The sequence below is a fragment of the Marmota marmota genome, unplaced genomic scaffold (genome assembly GCF_001458135.2).
Source record: "Marmota marmota marmota unplaced genomic scaffold, marMar, whole genome shotgun sequence".
Lineage (NCBI taxonomy): Eukaryota > Metazoa > Chordata > Mammalia > Rodentia > Sciuridae > Marmota > Marmota marmota.
Window position 1 is genome coordinate 17,924,478 of NW_025999990.1, and position 21,455 is coordinate 17,945,932.

The following is a 21,455-nucleotide window of genomic DNA, read 5'->3' on the forward strand; positions in this document are numbered from 1 at the left end:
CTTATGCAGAAAGATCTTTGAAAGAAAAATGTTTGAATCATGTCCTTTCTGCTCTTGCCAGTGATGTGAATAGTTCCATTCCAGATCCAACGAGAGTTGCCTGAGTTTTGGTCACTATTTGTTGACCCTGGAAATATCATTCTTTAGAATTTTTTTAGAGGAGTTTTCAAAATTCAGATATCCAGGTCCCATCTTTCACTCATAAATCAGAACTCCTGGGGATAGGGCCTGGCCAAAGCTCCCCTTGTGATTCTCATTATGAAGGCACGTATGCTAAGTACCACACGTCAATTACAGTGGGATCTTGCATTCCAGTGGGAAGGACTCACGTGGGATGCGTGCAGACTCACTTTCTAGGGGGTGGGGCTTCAGAACGGCCTCAGCTGGTGTAGATGCACCCTCTAGTTGAGAACCAGGCTCAAGGACAAATACCACTTCCAGAAGTCAAAGGCTATGTCTCTGACAGCCCCTTCTGTCCCTCTCTGGTACTCCTGACAAGTCTTTTCCTTTTCTGGCTGAAATTGCTACTTTTTGCTGGATGTTGGAAAGGACCCTACGTTGCTGTAGGCTTCCAAATGCTGTAGAGAGGGGGAATAGAGGGAGCGACAGGAAGACTGAGAGTTTGGATATAGGGAAAAATGTGAGACTTCCCAGAAAAGCAAAAATGTTCTGAGGGGAGTGGCCTCGAGTTTAGTGGGAAGCTCTGGGTGAAACTGGCAAATATTGGTACCGGCGAACTCCATCTTTCTGATCAGGAGTTCAGTGAAGGGAGTGCAGGTTGGCGGAGATTATTTTCAGTGTGTATCAGAATCCCCTTAGCAAGCTACAACATATTTTAATTTTAATAATGAAAACGTCGAATACAGCTACAGAAGATTAAGAGAAAAACGTGTGGAACCTTGCAGATAAATAGATCTCCTTTTTTTTTTTTAATTTAAACTCTCCAATTATTTCTCTCCCCCCCCCTCGGTGGTTCCACTGCATTCTAGCCCAGTCTCGTGGGACACCACCCGGGTGGAAGATACGAGACAGGTGCGGACAGACGCACACCTGTGCCAGCTTACGCCGGGCGTCCAGCAGGGGGCGGCGCGTGCCGGCTCCCCGGGAGCCGCTCCGTGTCGGCCCCGCCTCCTGGGCTGGCCGGCTCTCCCTCGGGCACCCTGCACCTCCTCCCCATACCTGTGCGGGGAGCGGCTCCGCGCGGCCTCCTCCCCCGCCTGTTCTCAACTCCTGCCGGGCTGCAGCTACGCCGCCCGCCGCTGCGGGAGTAAAGGTCGCGTCGGAGAGAGAGCCGGCCGCGGCGCCTCCGGGAAGCCGGCTGGGCAGGTTGGGAGAGAGCAGAAAAGGGAGAGAAACTCTCGTCTAGTCCAGGAAGATGGCGCCAGGCCGGCCGGCCGAGGACTGAGAGCTGCCGGGGCAGTGAGGAGCCGGGACCCTCTGCCCACCTGAGCACGAGCTAGGGCTGCAGACGACCTGGGACGTCTCGGGCTCCGGCCCACCCCGTGGGGACATGTCGGTCAGCGAGCTTTACAGCCAGGTGAGTGCGGCGCTGCGCCGCAGCCCCGGCGGGCACAGGTGAAAAGCTGCCTGGGACTGGGGCGGTGCGCCTCTGAGCCACCTTCTCCTGCGGCTCCGGGAGGCGACAGGCGATTTCTAGCTTCTCCCTGGTCTGCGTTCTCGGCTCATCGAACTTCGGTGATGGACAAAGTTTGGCTGCTCCGAAAGCGCCCCTCGTTGACCGACCGCCCGCCAGCGCCTGCTTCAGTAGCTCCGCGGTTCTGTCTCCTGCCCGGGGTGTCGCCCCCTTCCACGCCACCAGCCCCTGACTTTCGTCGCCGGTTTAGCTCTCACATGAGTTTCCGGAATCGGGGAGGTGTCTCCGGTAGCTGGGGACTGGGGTCAGTCCCCGCGGTGGCGCCGGGCGTGCCGCCCCCTCCTCTGGCTTGGGGACCCCCTCCCAAGTGTTCTGCAGCGCCGCGCGGCTCGGGTGCTGCCTTCGAGTAGCGGTGGGGATTTTTGCACTTGGGGGTTGAGAAGGGAGAGGAACCAACCTGGTGTGACGGGCGCGGCGGCTGGAGGAGGGGTGTAAGCCGTGCTTAGAGGGGTGCTCCAGAGATCCCAGGAAACGGGATCCCTTTCTTAATTTGGGGACGGGCATTTTGAGACGGCGTCTCTGGGTGGGTACAGAACGGGATTCGGTTATTGCGGGGAGGAGGTCATTAATATTGAAACAGGCAAGGTGTGGAGTTCTAGGATTCCTGAAGTTTAGAATGGGCTGCGGGATTAGGTGCTCGTAAGGGGGGAACAGGTGCGGCCTCGGGGGAGACGCAGGTGCTGTGGTTGAAGTTAAAAATGGGCCTCCGCCTCCCAAGTGCCTATGGCCGTGCAGCGGTCGCTTGGGCTCCTGATTTCATCCTGGTGTTCGGGGTGAGGTGAGTGCGGAAGGGCTTTAAGCACCAGCCCCATGCCGGCTTAAAGCCTCCAGATGCTTAGGCTTCCTGTTCATCTTCTCCTGTAGCCGGGACAGGTCTGACAGTGCCGTGTGCGCAAGCCTCGGTGCCGAGTGGTGTGACGCGCGTCGTGTGGGTGAGTATGTGATTGCTGGGACGCCGGCCCAGGCCAACAGGTCTGGGCGGGGTAGGAAGAACTACTTCCGCAACCTCACCTGGCGACTGCTACTTGCTGTCCAGCGCTTGGGGGAGCCCTTCAGTACATAGGGCTCGCCGCCCTTTATTGCAAGAGTTTTGAAAACTCCCTACAGAAAAGGGACATAGCCAGCATGGGTTGATTCTCATGAGGTGATAGCGGAGGGTATCACCTGCCTTGGATACCGCTTTTGGGGATTTGACGCCTGAAAGGATGAGAAAGGATCATGGATGAAAGCGGCCTCTGGGAGAGGAGTGGAGAAAGTGGGAGCCAGAGCGCCAACGCTGGCAATTCTGGCTTTAAATAAAGCACCCCAACCCTTTGAGTGGTAGGGCTTGGGAAGGAGCCCTCAAAGCTCCAGTTTTGTTTCCCTGAAGCTAGTTGTCAGGAAGTGGGTGTGGAGGCTGGAAATCCTGGAGGAATGGAGGGAAAAACTGACTGCACAGCTGAAACTGTCTCCTGAAAGTGCACGCAGATAAACCTGTGTTCCTAGGTAAACCAAGTGATCAACTACACGTGCAGTATATCATAACGTCCTCTTAGCTGTTTAATTGATGCATTGTATGAAGCTAATATACCATCAAGTAAATTAGTTTTGGGGACCTTAGTTTTCAAAAACATACTGGATCGCTTTTAAAGAACAGTTAGTTGTAAACACTTGACTTTTACTTAGAAATAAGAATGTTGCGTGCACATTACAAGGAATGACTTAGTTTTTTCAGAATACTTATAGTTACACACAAATGCTGTTACCAGTAAAATGACTTGGAGGGTCACAAGATAACTTTTAAAAATTAGCTTCACTGGTGTGAAGGATTTGACATAATTAAAACCAGTATTACAGTTCCTCCCTAGGGCTGGTGGACCACACCATGCTCTTAATGGGTTTCTAATTATCCTTCAGTTTTTGAATCTGAAGTTGAGATTTTCTGTGGCCAAGCAGTAGCTGCTAGGTTTGTGTCTTGAACAGTTGCTGCCCTTTTGGGCACTAAAACATGTTGAGGCCTTGCTGTGAGAAGCAGTAGTAGTGTTTCCTTACTGTGATAACCCCACTCACCAAGCTGGATTATTAGTGTGCGTGTGAATCAAATCATACAGAGAAATTGTGCCTGCTGCTGATTCCCTTTGTTGCTTAGAGATGACTTGTTCATTTTGGTGTATTGATGAAAAACCTGTTAGTGGGCTTTCCTAATGTGATGAACACTGGACCTGGACATGCACCTTAGTGTATGTATTACACATGGACATCCATTATGTCAACAGCATTTAAAACTAGAGATGGAAATTTTAAAGCCCTATGTTGATCATACTTGTTGCTTTAGTGACAGTTGGAAGGTGTTATTTGAATATGGAGTATCAAATCATTCCAGGTAAGAGCTTAATATATTAGTGCCTTCCTGAGAGTTTTCCCTATCCTCCTGTTTACTCTTGATCTTTATCTACTCTTTTCAACTGCAGGATCATATGCTATGTCTGGGGGTGGGGGTGTATTTTTGTCACTGGCAAAAGATACTTCCATTAATGAAGGCAAAGATACTTCCATGAAGGATGGAGAAAGCTCTTTATTGTCAGTTCCAGACACTTTTGGGGTGATGTCAAGGTGAGTCAGCCTCACTTGCTCCCACAGAAAGGTGGAGCTGACAATGGCTCTGTTGTCGAAAGTGGCAAGTGTTAGTGCTTGGCTTCTGAATTGCCAAAAGACATGTGGGCTTGATGAGTACAGGTCCCAAAAGAAGTCTTAGCAAGCATATGCTAGCATGGTGAATGTGATTTGATTATGATGGCAGAAAATCTGACTTTAAAACATGAACTATAACCTCCCTCAGGATGGATAGTATGACTGCTCTTTACAGGGGGTTATTCTGGTTGAAAAAATGCTACTGTTGCAACTAACATTTCAAGAGGCTACTTTGATTCTAGTCGCAGAGTGTCTAGGAAGTCATTAAACTGAAATCGGTTCCTTCAAATCTTCCTGCTTTTAACTGCCAGGTAGTATTTGAACAGTGGATTTTTATTGTATTTTGTGGTTGGGATTAAACCTAGGGCTTTGAATACAACAAATACAACATTCTCCTGCTGAGAAACATCCCCAGACCCAAGCAGGCTGGTTTGCTTTTGTTTTGTATTGGGGGTTGAATCTAGGGGCACTTTGCCATTGAGCTACATGCCCAGTATCATTTTTTTTATATACTTATTTTTTTTGGAGATGGGGTCTCGAGGTTGGTCTTGAACTAGCTTGCAATCCTCTTGCTTCAGCCTCCACTCAGCCTTCAGAGTCACTGGGATTACAGGTATACACCACCACGCCCAGCCAAGTGATGAGTGTGTGTTGCTAGGTGGTTACGGGTGGACACACCTTGTGTGGTAGCTTTGAGCCCAGGAGCAGAAAGGGCACTGACTTGGTGTACCAGTTCTTTGGAAAAACAGAATTCCTATGGTTGTTTTTAAATTTGTTTTAACTAGACATTCTACTATCAAAACGATGTATGATATATCAAACTCCTGTGCTTCCGTGCAGGTGTCTTATTTCCCTCACCTCTGCATCAGGTTTTCTCAAAGTTATCAGTCTAAAAGGCAGCAAGAAGCACCTGTTTGCTGTATTCCTCCTCATGGTTGGCGGGACTAATGATGGAGTATACTGTTGGTTCCTGAGTGCTCTGCTTTCTGTAAAGTGATGGTGTTGAGACATGGACTCGGTGGTAGTGGATGCTATTAGTATCCCTCTCATCTTCCCTTTATTCCATTCCCTGAATGCAACCTTGGTGGTTACTCACTTGGTAACAAACTCATGTCACTTTGTCAATGCTTCCTGAAGCTGTCCTTGCATGTATGCACAGGAAGCCTGAGAATTTCCAGCCTCTGCAAATGGGTACAGTCCATAAGCAATAGGGGCATAACAAAGTTTTTCTGTTTGTATTGGGGATTGAACCCAGGGACACTTAATCTGAATACCATTCCATTTTGAGACAGAGGCTGACCAAGCTGCTAAGGCTGGCTTTGAATTTACAATCCTCCTGCCCCAGCCTCTTCAGCTACTGGGATTATAGGTGTGTGCCTCCATGCCTGGCTCCAGAGTTTTTCTGCAGAGTTGAATCAGAGTTACTGTACTTAGGACCTTTCTCAATATTACACCCTTACTACTTTCCCTTTCCCACTTCCCCATTCCTCTCCCCTCCTTTCCCCTTCTTTCCTGGGGAAACTGCCTACTGAGTCTCTTGTGCAGGAATCATCTTGGTATCTGATTCTGGGAACCATATTAACCTATAACTCCTGGAAGTTTGGATTGGTTAAGAAGCGTAAAGGCTTTGGCCTCTGTAGGCCTTGGGTGAGGCTAGAGTGTGTATGGAGGTCTGGTGCCCCACTCCCGCTTTCCCTCCCAGCCTGTCGGCCTTGCGTGTTGCCTTCTCCTTCTCATCCATAGCTCCACTTCTCTCCCTTTGCTCCCCTTTCTCAGTTGGCCTGTAAAACTCAGTGGATCCTTTTTGGCCCTGCTGGCAATCATCAGAATTCCAAAGTTTTTGTGAAGTTGAAGTTTTCATGGCATATCCAACTGCCTGTACCTGTGCTTCCAGAGTAGGTTGTTGTCCTGACCTTCTTTTGTGGTCCTTTACGTGACGTCTCGGCTCTACTTGAGCTGCTTGTAGAACATACGCCATTATCACATTTTGAGGACCCTCCAGTTTTTAGTTATAAACCTAAATATAGAGCTACCAGTATAAGATCACCTGCTTCCAGTTTGGTCTCCGGAGGTCTTGATTTGTGACTATGCAGCCACACTCTCCTCTACCCTGTTGCCCACGCAAGGGACTAGGAATGTGATCTAGGCATGTTTAGGGATAGGTAATAGTATGTGTTTTTGTACTGGGGATTGAGCCCTGGGGTGCTGTACCACTGAACTATATACCCAGCCCTATTTTATTGTGAGACAGGGTCTCTGAGTTGCCCAGGCTGGCCTTGAACTTGTGATCCTATTGCCTTTCTGGGTAGCTGGGATTATAGTCACATACCACTGCACATAGCCGGCATTACTTTTTACTTTGAAGCAATATTTAGGATTATAGAAATGTCATAAAATAGCACAAACTCTTGAGTATATTTTCCCAGATTTCCCTAATGTTGATACTTCATGTAACCAGCATGCAATTATTGAAACTGGGAAACGTTTGTATAATACTTCTAGTCACTTCTAGTCTACAGATGTTACTCTAATGTTGCTGGGTTTTTCACAAAAGGTCCTCTTCCCCCACCCCGCCCCCCTCCCCCCGGGATAGGGTCCCATTTGGGATCCCACATGGCCTTTAATTCATAACTCCCTAGACTCCGTTGGCAGCAGTTGCTCAGTTTCTCTTTGACCTTGGCGCACTATGGGTATCTGTCACTTATTTTGTAGAGTGACTCTTTACCTGGCCTTATCTTATGCATACATGGAGGTTGTGAGTTCTTGGCAAGAACATATTAGAAATACTGTGCCTTTCACAGTGCATAGCGATGTATCCCATTACCGACGGGGTCACTCTGATCCCTTGGCTGAGATGTCCATTCTTTTATTGAAGAATGGAACTTATAAACCAAGATCTGGGTGCAAGGTGTGCTTGTTCTTGCTTCTTATATTTAAGAATTACTGAGACTAGAACTTAAGTGTTAGATTGAAGGACCAGGGAAGGAGACGAGTCAGTTTGACCTTGATTTCTGGCTTGACTATGGACAGAAAGAAGATGTCGGGCTGGGGACAAGGATAATATTTTTCTTTTCAACATCTTGGATTTGGGGTGACGACGGTTTGTATTAAGTAGAAATAATGGTTGATACTGGAGCTTGGAGAAATGTTGGATTTAGAAACCTAGATCTTATGTGATCCTTGGATCGTATAAGATACCTGGGATTCAGTGTTTGTGGTGTGGGCAGTCCTGGCCTTTGTGGCTTTGATACTGATGTGGACCGCCCTGGATGTTGTGTCTACAGGCTCTTGGCTCTGGCCCCTTGGAGCAGATAGTTGGCACCCCAGTTTTCCAGGTAAATCAAGGTTACCTGCATCATGGGATAGTTTTGGAGGATTACGTGAGGTACCTCTGATACATGTACCGTGTCTGGCTTCCTCCTTCAGTGCCAGTGCTGGGTGGTGGTGGTAGAAAAGATTCCTAACCCCGTTCACTCGGGGAAGGAATAAGAACAGTTTGAAGTTGTAAATTTCAGCTGTGCTTTCTGGTCCCTTACAGCTTTAAGGGAAAATTAAAAAGCATTTTTCACAATGTTCCTCTTTTCCTTCTGAATATGAATGGTTATTGAAGCAATTCATATAATGCAGGAAAGACAAAGGCTTTGTCCCATTGGCAGAAATGGCTATCTGTGTATTCTTTGGACCTGTTATGTCAAGTACGGTAACTACACATGGCTGTCAAGCACTTTGAGATGAGGCAGGTCCAAATGAGGATGAGTCTTAAGTCACGCACACCAGCTTTCCAAGACTAACAAAAACAAATGTAAAAGTCTGTTTATCATTTATATAACTTCTACTGGGCCAAAATATTTTACTCCGTTCACCTAATTTTTAAGGTGGGCATTAGGATATACCACCTTTCCTATGTTATTCACATTTGTGCTTGTATTTTATTTGGGCAAAGCTGTTCTAGACTTGTCCAGTGTGTGCTTAAAATGCATGGCATGGTCCCATTTATATTTTTTTTTTACTCTAAATCTTATGGCTTTTTTTCTGTAGCATATGAAGGCAATTTTACCATCTTTAATAGCATGATATGGCCTGTAAAGATGTATCATAATGTTTTTAACCATTCTAATTTTTACGAACATCTAGGTTTTTTCCCTGAATGTTTCTGTACATTCTTATCTCATTGTTACTACTTCAGGATTAATTTCTAAAGGTGGAATTGCTGGCATGATATGCCTTGTAGCCTCCAAAAAAGAACCTGTCAGTCTGTTTTTTCACCTTCCAAGCCTGGCCATTGTTATTTTTATGTGGTGCCAAGGATCAAACCCAGTGCCTTAAACCTTATTTGTACCAACTTTCAGGTTTTTGTTGACTATACCTGGAATGTTGAGCACCTTTTCATAGGTAAACTGCATGAATACCATAAATATCGGTAGTAGCTGACATTATTTGTAGCTGTTTTTACTCTTAATAATAATTTTTGATAGGAAAGAGTGAAAGAATGTGCAGGACTTAAAAAAAAATTTCAAATGAGGAAGCTTGGCATGTATTTTCTCCTTTATTCTGAGCTTGCATACCTTTGAGCTCTGCAGTTGGAAAAACTGCTGTTACAAGAGCTGCTCTAAAGAGCTTTTGTGCCAGATAATTTCTTCTCACTGTTAACACATTCAACCTTCCAGCTCAGGCGCTTGTCATCCCCATGTACAAGTGAGGGACCTTAGACATACACTGTAAGAGCTACCTGGCTTCTCTCCATGAGGCATCTGTCACTTGATGGTATGTCTAGAACACTATTTGTGCATGAAAGAAGCCCAAACCTGGAGGGTCCTTTATACTTAGCACTGTTCCTCTCCCCACCAATTAGCAGAGAAAATTCCATCAAGATTGGAGGAAGAGAGGATGTGCTGAAGGGCAGATGGTGCAAATTGTCTGGACAGGTGTTTGGGAAATGGGCACACACTCCTCGCTTGAGTTGCCAGCTTTGGCTAGCTGATGGGGCCCTTTCTTGGCATGAGAAGAGCCTTAGAAGTTCCTTTATAGTCTCGGGAGCTTGTCAAAGTAGTTCAGAGGCCTGGGGTTCAGGTTCAGTGGTAGAGCACTTGCCTTGCATGTGTGAGGCACTAAGCTTGATCCTTGGCATCACATAAAAATGTATTATCTACAACTAAAAACTTAATTTTTTAACAGTTCAGAAATGTCCTCCAATTGTGCATTGAGGTTGGACACAAGGAAAGTCATCATGTTATCTGGATCCAAGTATGGATGAGCCTTGCTGTTATCTTGCTAATTTACCTGTGAAAATGATCAAACTTTTCCACCCGAGTTCCAGAGTAATGGCTCATAATACTTACAATTTATGAGCCAGTGAATAAACTTTATCTCCATCACCCTGTGTGTTGTGGATGGACTCCTGGATTCAAGTGATCTTCCTGTCTCAGCCTCTGGTAGCTGGATGTGGAGATGCACACCTCTGTGCCTGGCTCCCTGACCTCCCTTGAATGATTCTAGTAATGGCCTAGGCCATGCAGCTGTCCTCACCTTTGTTTAGGGAGGAACAAAGAGGCCCATTCTGAAAAGCTAATTTTTCTGGAGAGTTTTGCCAGTGTTACCTCAAATGCGCTGTGACGGGAACCTCTGAGGGGAATAGGAGCATCCTTCTATGTGAAATTAAAAGACTGATAATGTGTTCACTAAGAAGTTGGGGCTTCCCAGTTTGGAGAAACTCTCCATGAGAGGAAGGAAGGATGCCAGGCAATAAAATTCCATTTGTATTGTGAGCTGGATGCTGGTGTCGGGGGAATGGAGGGGGCAGATGCTAGGGCCAGTAGACTGTACTGTATAACTATCTTTGTGCGCTGGCCATTCACTCCAGGCTGATTCAGCTGCTTTTCCCAAGTGTCTACCCAGACCCCAGCACAGCCCCACCAGCCATGGTACATTTGTAGAGCATGTTATTTCCTGTGATACCCCACTTGGGTATCATTATTGAAGGTGCTTTGGAAGAGAATACATACAGAATACTACTTGTGAAGCAAAATGAACAGTACCAAAGGCTATGCACATGGTAAAAAATCAGAAAACGGGGAATGGGGGAAAAAGGAAATCACAGAATAATTAGGTGGGAGTGGCAGGGGAGCAGGAATAGGGACAGTACTACTAATAGTCTATTAATTTGGACGGTGAGTTCACTAATAGTCATTTTATCCTATGTCAGTTACTTAAAGTTTCTGCTAAAACTAGGATGCTGTACAAAACCAAGTAGAAAGCTTTGAAGCTAGGCATGGTGGCATGCCCTTTAATTCCAGCTATTTGGGAGGTAGGAATGTTAACAAGTTAGAGGTCAGCCTTGGAGACCTTGTGAGACCCTGCCTCAATAACACAAAAAGGGCTGGGGGTGTAGCTCATTGGTAGTCAGCATGTGTTCAATCCCCAATAGCACCAGAACAACAAAAATCCTTTGATCACAGGTAATCATGGATTTTCAATTTTTTTATATATGTAATTGAGTTTAATGCATATTTGCCAGATTGACTTCATTCAAGATGGTTGAATCTTATGCTTGCATTCCTTACAGTTCCCTAAATGGGTGTTCTATGGGCACTCAACATGTCATAGCTTTAAATTTTGCCTGCACCCCCACCTCCATTTCCAGGCCATGACCCTTCTATACCAGAGAGTCTCCTGTGGTGTAACATCTTCCATGATTTTTGGCAAGGCTCTTGGCTTAGATACCCAGTGGAAAGCCCATCTGTTTTCTCTGGGACTTGCCAAGTCTACGGAATAAGTGGCCCTGTCAAGAAGTAATTGTTACGCTCCTCAAAAGTTTAGCACAGTGTGTGAATGTGGAACGACAGGCTGTTGGTGGATGCAGGAGCTGACAAAGCAGGCTTAGTTGTGAACATCCTCACGTTACCTGTAATTTTGGTCTTACATGTATTTCTGCCCTTAGGTTCCTACTAAGGTTAACGATCTCATTTATACTCATGGTTATTTGCATGATGGGGGTGGGGGTGGTGTGTAATATCCTTCCCTCATGTGAGATTGAGCAAAGCAGGCAGCTTTCAGAAGTGACCACAGTGAATCCAGGGATGAAACTAGATCAAGTCGGTCTATTTTGTCTCCCATAGGAGAGGTGCTGAATGATCATCCTTATCTGGAGATTCAGATCGTCTTTTATGTTCATCGCTTGGGTAACACGGAACACCTTCCACCTGCTAGCTCGTGAGCTTGGAGGGAAAGACCATCTCTTCAAAGGTCTTCTGACCTTGAGTTCCTCCTATCTGATCATTCATTTGTTGTAGGAGTAAGCATTGAGATGGTAGTATATTGAAAGGAGACAAACTATTACTTCATCTCATAAGATGTAATCACATTCTCAACTTGCTTGAACTCCCTAATGAGGGTTACCCCTTGTAAAAGTAAGGGAAACAAATGTATCCTCAGCCAGAAACTAATGTTTTTTTTGCTATTAAGCTGCTTGCTCTTGTCAGTCTACTGACTGTAGAATCATCTTCTTGATAAGAATGATGGTGCTTTTAAAATGTTTTTTTTTTTTTTTTTTTAACCACTGTGCCAGATCCTATGCCTTCAAATGCATTCTACTTCAGCATGGCTGCTTTGGGCAGAGTATGAGGATGGTGTAGCTCATTAATACTGCTCTTGAAGCATCCAAGGTCACTTAACCACTACAAACCACATCCTCAGCTACTTTTATTTCTTATTTCTTTTTTTTTTCCCTGGGAGACTGGGTCTCTCCAAGTTGTTTAGGCCCTCAGAGTGGCTGGGGTTGGCCTTGAAATTGTGATCCTGCCACAGCCTCCTGACCACTGGGATTGCAGGTGTACCCCACTATGCCTAGTCCTAGTGGCAGACTGTTTTAGAAATAGTCAAAAGCTACTAGAAAACTAAACTCGTTGGATATGGTAGGATTTACTGACCTGACTGCTGTTACAGGCAGTATGTGATTTCCAGGTATGGACGACAGTTCTGTGGACTCGTACTGTTATCCTCCGGAGTGGAGCTTAGAATGTTCTCAGTGATCAGTAAATGCAGAGCTTCTGATGCTGTTAGGAAACTTCTCATTTGGAGGTGGCACGCTTTAGTTTTTTTCTTTTTTAAACCAAAGACTCATAGAATCTTATTGACAGTCCACTTAAATCGTGTAAACTAACAAATGAACATAATTACCTCAGGATTATGACATATATTCTAGCATTAATATTGACTTAAAATTGGATGGAAAGCCATTCCACCTAACTTTCTAAAGTGTTTTTGAAAGTACTCTCTGCTGTGTCAGGCAGGATGTTAGGTAGTGAATATATGTGAAGGTAAAGAGTACAGAGAAGCATTATGCATGACAGAATGGGAATGGAAGCCACCCAAGTGTCCAGGAGGAACAGATAAACAAAATGTGATAGCTACATACAGACTATTCAGCCTTGATGAGATACATGCTATGACGTGAATCTTGAGAGCAATTTGCTAAGTAAAATAATCATTTTAAGAAAATATTGTGATTCCACACGATGAGGTATCTAGAACAGTCATTCAGGGAGAGGAGAGTGAGGGTTGCAGGGAAGGGGGTGGGGAGTTGTTTAGTAGGTTCAGAATCTGTTGTACAAGACAAAAGCAAAGTTTTAGATGTGGATATTGGCCATGGTTGCACAGTGGTGTGCGTGCCACAGAACTGTACACTCAAAACTGTTATGCTGAATTTGGTTTTATGGGTTTTACCACAATTGGCCCTGGACTTTAGGGTGGGGTGGTGGAAAGGATGGTTAAAAAAAAAAAAAAAATGGTGGCACCTAGGAACACAGCCCTTAGGTGCGTCAGACCAGGTTTTGAGGACTGGTTTCCCAGCTGTGTAGCCTTGGGCTTAACCTCAAGGTTTCAAGTGGCTGTAAAATGGGAGTGAGACTAACACAAGCCTCAGACTTGCTGATGAGATAATGGGTAAACTCCTAGCTGATAACATCTCCAGGAGAAGGTCTTGTCCCTGGGGGAAAGCCACAGGGCAGTGTGGGAGCTCTGGGTGCGATTTACTGTAAGCTGGTGGCCAGCCTTGGACTGGCTTCTCTGACCAAGCAAAGCTCCAGTATCCATGGAGACACTGGGATCACAATTTGCTTTTCCTCATTCAGGCGGGGAGAAAGAACAAAAGGGGTTGGAAAGTCCTGGCTTTGAGGCCCATTTGTCATCTCGGATCTTCAGCCCTGGAGCTCCACACCTAGCTATTCGCAGCACAGTTATGGGTCCCTATACTGAAAGAGCAGGCTGCATCCATACTACTAGTGGATGCCTAGATCTGGCTGTCCCTCCTGGCACTCGACACAGCTATTTTGGGTACCAGGGCATTTCAAGACACAGCCTGTGTTCTAAGGATGCTTTAGGCATTGAGGTGTGGCGTTCTTGGGACCCAGGCTTAACCTGAACAATGTGGTCCACAGGCCATCCCAGTATTAGAGGACTAGAGAGATGCTCCACTCCTCTGTGGCTCTGAGGACCAGATTATCTTGTTGGTGGGGGTACATTTTTATGTATCCCGAGTGCCATCAAGGAGCTTGGTTTCCCTTGTCTTTGGCTCTTCTCCTTCTCGGCTCTGCCATAGATGGAGTCTTTTCTGAATCTCTGGTTCCATTTTAGATTGGCTCCATGATCGCAGTCCCTGTCACAAATGACCAAACTCTAAAGCTTTTACAGATGGCAGCAGCTTGACTGTCGCTGGGCAGGGTCCTACCCTTGGTCTAGGTAGTTTTGGCCCCTTCTAAGGAACCTCTCGAGATGGTCCAGTAACTGGGAACCATGTGCAGGCATCAGAGCTGTGGTTTCCCGTCCTTGGATAAGGATTACCCAGAGTTAATGAAACTGGTCACTATATTTTACCCCATAGAACATGATTGGGAGATTGCCCTGGGCCTGGTTGCACTTCTTGCAAGGCCATGGTTATTCATGGAACTTGCATCCTCTTAGTTTCTGATCTAGTTTCTGACTATCTGCTCTGGATTCTGGTGCTAACCTCTATGTTTAAAAGAGCTTGCTATAGCCCCCTAAAAACAATGCTGGGAAATGGGTCCTAACATTTGTACAAGGAATCTAATCTTTCTTGGACCCTCCCCTCAAAAAAACCCCCCAAATCCCCCCTTCTAAGAGGGTTCTAGGTCTCCTTTCTTGGTTACATCTTCTACTTCCTAATTCCCTTGACACACATTCCTTAACTTTCTGTAATCCAGCCTTAATAAAGGCTCTAGGGATCACCCACTTTGTTCATGTCCCTGAGATCTGACTGGCAGTGTGTAACCAAAACCCACTCTGCAGGCTGCTGGGCTGCACGACGCTGAGGCATGTGTGGAGCTCTTAGCGGGACAGGTGCTGAGGGCACCGATCTGCATTGTGCTAGGGTTGCAGTGTGAACCGTCTCAGAAATCAGAAACTACCTAAATGCTGGCCAAAGAATAATGTGTCTGGGGCTGTAAATAACACCTGAAGCCATGGAACAGTAGCTCACATACAGTGATATAACTAGGCTCGAACCAAGTTATTGAGACTGTTTTCTACCTTTACCTCAACAATAAGTAAACTCTTGTTTGGCATGAGAATTTAAAATCTCACCTTGGGCTTTTTGCTCCTTGCCAGTGGTAGTATTTCCCTACTGAGCTGTTTGTCTCATCTCTGGAATTCTCTATTAACAGGAAGGTGGACACACGAAGAAATCGGCTTTTCTCATAATTCACCATGGGAAATGGGAGCCAGTAGCCAAATTAGCTCATGGCACAGAGCCAGGGAAGTCTGATAGTTTCCAGTAGTGGTGCTTTTTGACGGGGCCTTATACAGGTGGAGAGTGGTGTTGAATTCTACTCGGTTCCTCTTTGTGCCGTGAACTTGGTGATGCCCATGGTGAGTATGAAACTGGAGAGATGTGCTTGCAGCTTATTGTGAATCTAGAACCTCCCTTCCCCATGACTGTCTTCCACACTTGGCCTTGGGGGTCGGCCAGTATATGACAAATGCAAGCATTTGAGAATCTTCTTGGTATCAAGCATAGCACTGGGTGTAACAAGGGAATAGGATGTGGCCCTTTTTACTGACGGTGATAGTGTAATAAGTGCTGTCCAGGGGTAGTATGGAGGAGTTATCGGCGTCCTTAACTTTTGGAAGTGACAAGGGTGAGATGTGGCGTATCTGGCAAGAGTTGCTGACGTTACTTGGCTATCAGGGTGGTTTGCCTCTTGATGTTCTCCTTTGTGCCACAGTGTACCTGTCTTGCCCATCAGTCTCTCAGCAGGCTCTTCTCTTGCCTCTGGATACCAGGAGTACTGGGCTCCTCTTGATCCTCTTGAACAATAGTTTAGCGGGAGGTACTGATGAACAACTCCAGGGGTCTCTTGGACATTAGAACCATTAAAAAAAAAAAAAAAAAAAAAAAAAACACTGGAGTGGGAGTCCAACTATGTTGGCCTGGGAAACTCTGTAGCTCCACAGGCTCAAGGTCATCTGTAGGAGAGCTGGGCTTTGGGGAGACAGCCTGACTGGATGCAGCAGGAGAGAACTGAAGAGTCATGTAGATCCTCAAGACAGCACTAGGTGTTGATGCCCAAGAGTGATTCCCATAAATGATCAGGCTTTTTGGGGGCAAAAGCAAAGATGGACATATCTAAAAACCAAAATGTAAAAAGTGAACTGTAGCATGATCTTGTTGACTGCATCCTTTTTTAAATTTTCTTGAGCATAAAAATGATTACATCCAGAGTCCAGAAGCATCTGTTTGCATGGATCTCTTCAGAGCTGCCCTGATTCTGAGTTGTGACTTGAGCCTTACCAGTAAGTCCTTGACTAGCTTAATTTTGAACAAAGCTGACTTAGCACCAACTTTTTAATAAGGTGGCCTTGTTTCCATAAAATTAGACAATTCAGATTTATATAGTTTGACTTCTGCTCAAGACAGTGTGGAAATAGTAGGTGACGTGAAGCTCTTTCAAAGCTCGTTCGCTATCTGCTTTATAACCCAGCACTTGTCATCCTTGATGCCTGTATTAGTTGGGGTTCTTTAGGGGGACAGTACCAAAGCTGAAGTGTTAACTATAGTCCCAGTGCTAACATGATTTAGATGACTTTAAAAAAAAGCCCATAAACCTTGAAACAGAAACTTGTGCCAATGATTCCCCGCCCTTACCCAGGATGATAAATGATGCTCAAGAGTGTACACTTGTCTTATGGGGGAAAAAGTAGTTGCTTAAATTGTTTTTCTTTATAAAAGAATCATGCTGTTGATCTTATGTGCTACAATGAGATTGCTATTAACCTTTTTCTGACCTCTTTCTTTAAGACAAAGACTTAATACAAGAAAGTGGAACTATACAAGAGAAGTTACACAAAGTTTCTTGGGTGAACTTGGGCCAGTGGTATCTCTTTGGCTGTGGAGTATTGGTCTGAATCTGAGACCAGGTGTGGAAGGATGAGCTTGAAATCGGCAAGAAAACTGTCCTAATGAATAACAGTGGCACTACTGCTCGGGCAGATCTGGCTTGCAGATGCATTTATATTGTAAAAACACAGCTCTGTGTGAGGTGAATATGAACAGACATCCAAGATAAACCAAAACTTTCCTTGTGAATGATCAATCTACTTAATGAGGATGTGCCCTAGGGATGAGAGTGCTGTGGAAGGAGGGGATTGTTTCCTTAAGCAGTTCAGAGCCTCTTGAAGTGGGGGCATTCCACGATGATGCTCACTGTAGGAGATTTTCAAGGGTGATTGTGGTGTGGAATGGCTTTTGCTTTATAATACTCAGAATTGAGCCTCACCCTTCCCAGTGAGATGGGATTCCACTTATTGTATTTGATCTCAATGACTTATTTTAAGGGAACTTAATCTATTGAGATCATCCAGAGGTAGATACAAGGACACCATACCAGATGAACTGCTGGGAGACCCCATACTCGCCTTCAGGGAAAACAAAATGGCATTTAGAAACCAATCTCAAAATGCTGTAATGTGAAATCTGTCTCTTCAAGTCCTCAAAGAGCAGGATGATCAGCAATGGGTATGTGCTCTTGAGAGACTTACCTTGGTATAGGAACACATGTTTATTTGGACCCTGGTCCAGGTGTGGACTGTGCTGTCTTATGGGAAATGAAGATATCTCGGCAGGTTTCTGAGCTGACTACAGTCTTCAGCAAGGATGCCATGGGAAGTGCCTTTGAATAGGAACTTGACCCCTATGACCTTGAAAGGTGACTAGAAATGAATGCCTATTGGGAAGGAATATAAAATTAAAGTACTTTGAGCAAATGGTAAAAGGAGTAAACACTTCTATTCTATTTACCCATCAAAGATCTAAAGAAAATTGTTCCTTAGAAACGGGTTTCCAACTCGTGTGACTTTAAGATTTAAGAATGGGAATTACAAAGGTTTCATTAAGTAAAAACATCCCATGTCTAGTGCTGGGGTGTAGAAAGGCACCAGGAAAGGACCAACTGCTACAGCTTTGGGGATGAAGCCACGTGTGGGTTGCAAGTTGAGATAGGAAAAGGATGGAGTGAAGGAAGAGGGGATTAGAGAGGAAGGGAGTGGAGGAGGGAAGTGTGGGTGCTGCACCTGGTGGGCTCGGCACTCCCTGGACCCTGATACAGCTCAGCCCTGTAGGAACTACTGAAGGGAAGTAACTCGGGTTCCTCATAAAGACCAGCCAGGGACTGCTTTGCCTTTTTTGGATGTCCATTACTCATCATGCCCTGCAAGTGACTGCCTGCCCTTTGACTTTCAGTCACTACTCTGCTTGTGACTTAGAGCCCTGGCAGAGGGCATGTCCTTCTAGGAACAGGTCCTGATGTCTGGGATCAGACACTTTCTAAAGTTGTGTCTGCATCAGGCAAATTGGCAGCATGGGAGGTGAGGGCTGTGTATAATAAAATCAAAGAAATAAGTTTTCTCTTTGAGTACATGTGTCAATGTCTAAGTGTATCTGCTGTCCCACCCAAATCCCCTAACCCTGGCTGTGTGCCAAAGGGTAGGTAACCTTGAAAGAAAGGGTGGCTTCTGCATTCCCCCTTCAGGAAACACCAGCAACTTGTTTTTAATAACATCTTCCCGTACATAGGCATTTTGTGCTTTCCAAGTTGCTTTCCTACTTGTCATTTTCTCTACAAGAGTCCCTGGAGGTGTGGATGATAAAGGAGCTGAGGCCCTGCTCTAGTAGGTGGTGTGCCCAAACCCACCTTGCCAAGTGGGCAGGGATGTTGGCTTCAGAACCTGAAGTTGGGGTTCTAGCACATGACATTCTGAGGGTGGTGGAGGACCCTGTTAGGAACCACGTGTTGATGGGGCTCCTGCATACTGCTGAGTGTTTCCTGGAGGCTCAGTAGCTCGTTTGTGCCCCAAAGAGTTGTCTTCTATCACTGCTTGCTTTACTATGGTTTTAGCATACTGACCTCATAATCTCCGTCTGTGTGCACATGATGTGTATGTGTTACATGTAAGTTTTCTATCTTGTGTTTATCTGAAGAATCCTGACATAGATTTTGGCACTGAGATTGAGCTCACTGAGAAGTCCCCCATGTCTCTGGGCAGGAGAGATGAAAGCTGCAGCTTGTGAGTCTGTTCTCCTTTTTGTTCCACTTGGGCCCTCGGTGAGGGTGGTTTTGTTTTCAGTCCGATTGCTAGACTCATCTCCTCTGGAAACGGCCTCAGACACCCAGAAATAATTGACCAGCTCTCTGGTCCTGGGTCCAGTTAGGTTGACACCATAACATTAGATGTCACACTGACCCTTATGGAACATGAATACTTCAATCTGAGAGTAGTTTCAAAGTTGCCACCTCAAGGTAAGTTGCTTCGGAGTGATTATACAGACTTGGTAACTCTTCCTATGTCTCCTCCCAATTCTCGCCATTTCCATGAGTATGAGGATCCAGTTCCTTAAGCCCCGCACCTGGGCAGTACCCTTATTTCTTCCATCACCATTTATCAGCAAGTCCTATTGACTTATGTAAATCTTTTTCTATGACAGCAGAATGCATATACAATTCTCATTACATATGTAGAGTACAATTTTTCATCTCTGGTTGTAGATATAGTATAAATGTAACTTGAATCTTCACTTTCTTCAATACTTTTTATTGGTGCATTATAATTATGCACACCAGTGGGATTCTTTGTTACATAGTCGCACATGATTTAACCAATCCCCCACTCCAACACACTCGCTCATGGTCTCTTCCTTGACTAAGTGGAGACTGTCTAATGGGCCCTGCTTTTTCCCCTGTCTCCTTCCAGTCTGTTCTCCATATAGTAGCCAGATCTGTTGTATGAAGTGGCATTTGGATCCTGCCACTCTACTTGAAACCATCTGGCTGCTTTCCTTTGCTTTAGAATAATATCCAAATTCCTGACGGGGCCTCTAAGACCCTCTGTAATCTGGTGCCTGCCCACCCTGGCTGGTGCCACCATCCCTGCACTCTGCTTCCATCCGTGACAGCCACCTCCTGGGTTGCTGACTGCTGCAGGCCTCTTGTCTTTGCCCCGTCCTTCTGCATAGATCTCTCAGGTCTTTGCACTGGTGACTTCTTCTTTTTTTTTTTAATTTTTATTGTTGGTGGTTCAAAACATTACATAGTTCTTGATATATCATATTTCACACTTTGATTCAAGTGGGTTATGAACTCCCATTTTTACCCCATATGCTAAGTGAAGCTAGCCAATCCCTAAAAAAACAAATGCCAAATGTCTTCTTTGATATAAGGAGAGTAACTAAGAACAGAGTAGGGACGAAGAGCATGAGAAGAAGATTAACATTAAACAGGGATGAGAGGTGGGAGGGAAAGGGAGAGAGAAGGGAAATTGCATGGAACTGGTGACTTCTTGTCATTTAGCTTTCTGCTAAGGCTCCCTCTCGGGGCAGCCTTCACTGTCACCTACTCTGTTGATCACCCTCTTTTCTTCCTGCACTCGGTTGGCTTCTGTTTTCTTTCTCGCCTGAATTCTGAGATCAAGAGAAGTGTTGTTGCCAAGACTCCAGTGCCTAGAACATGCATAGCATGTAGGAGATGCTTGATCAATATTTTCAAAATAAAATCCCTACAGACTGACCTTTAGATAGGATGGAAGAGTCCTGTACAGTTTTACCAGGTATTTTGGCACTAGTGAAGGATCTACTGAGTATCAGTGTTGGCTGGCCAAATCCATGCGACAGATCCCCGTGATGGGGTATTGCTGTGTCCGGGGCATGTGAGCCATTCTAGTTCTCTAGGTCTGTTGGCGTATTTTCTCTTCAGAGCCACCTGTCGTTACTCGCTTCCTCTCTACTATTTTGGGGATGTCTTTGCTTTAACGAACACAGGTCTCCAGCAGTGGCTAGAGACTGCAGACTGAGCAGCCATTCTGGTCTGATCCTGAAGGACCCACATCTGAGCGAACAGCACAGGGAGGATGTTCCAATGCTGAGTTTCCTAGTTTTGGATCTGGCTCTCATGAGGGAGCTCTTCTGGATTTCCTCCTGAAATCTTCCAAGTTAGACTTAAGGGTGAAGTATATGGAATAGTGCTTGAGGAACAGCCATCTGTGATGGTTGATTGCGCATCTAGGTTCACCTATACCCCTGTCTCAACTTCCTGATGACCTCAAACCCCTGTGTACCCACGTATCTTGGAATCAAAATGGCTAGTACCACAACCTGCCAGAGTGCTGGACTTTCTCACATGAAATAGAAATGTCCCCATCTAAGCCAGTGGGAAGATACTGTCAATCATCCGTTGAACTCGCTCTTCACCGCTAGCGGAGTCAGCCCTGTTGGCATCTTCTGAACGTACCTTGAATTTTCTGTGCCCATGCTGTATCTCCCTGGAATATTCTGACCCTCTTACGTTTATTCCTGACTTTAAAACCAAAGTCAAATTCTAGTGTTCTTGTCTTTCCTGACCACTTCAGCCCAGGGGAAGCTGCTCTCTGCACTGAGGCACTTACGGTAATAACGTCCATTCATTATGTGTCTTGGCATTGGCTCACATCCTCCTCCTACTCCTCTGCTCCTGTCTTTGGCCTGTGCAGCTGTTTTTATCTCTTGGGTGATTGCTTCACTCCCACAATCATCTTGGCTCCTCCATGAAGGCAGGGACTGTGCGAGGGCCCAGCACTGGCTCGTGTAGCAGGC

General features: G+C 45.6%; 1 protein-coding gene across 4 annotated transcripts in view; it reads left to right on the forward strand.

Moving 5' to 3' along the window:
* The first annotated feature begins 1,127 nt into the window (after positions 1 to 1,127).
* The window catches only part of Myo5b (myosin VB), a 302,556-nt gene continuing 282,228 nt past the window's right edge, over positions 1,128 to 21,455 (forward strand). For 2 of the 4 annotated variants that reach the window (XM_048806229.1, XM_048806230.1), the window contains exon 1: positions 1,128 to 1,537. In XM_048806229.1, the coding sequence (XP_048662186.1) occupies positions 1,511 to 1,537 (27 nt within the window). In that variant the 5' untranslated portion in view covers positions 1,128 to 1,510. The remainder of the gene's footprint in view (positions 1,538 to 21,455) is intronic. The other 2 variants (XM_015482386.2, XM_048806231.1) reach the window with 1 other exon arrangement.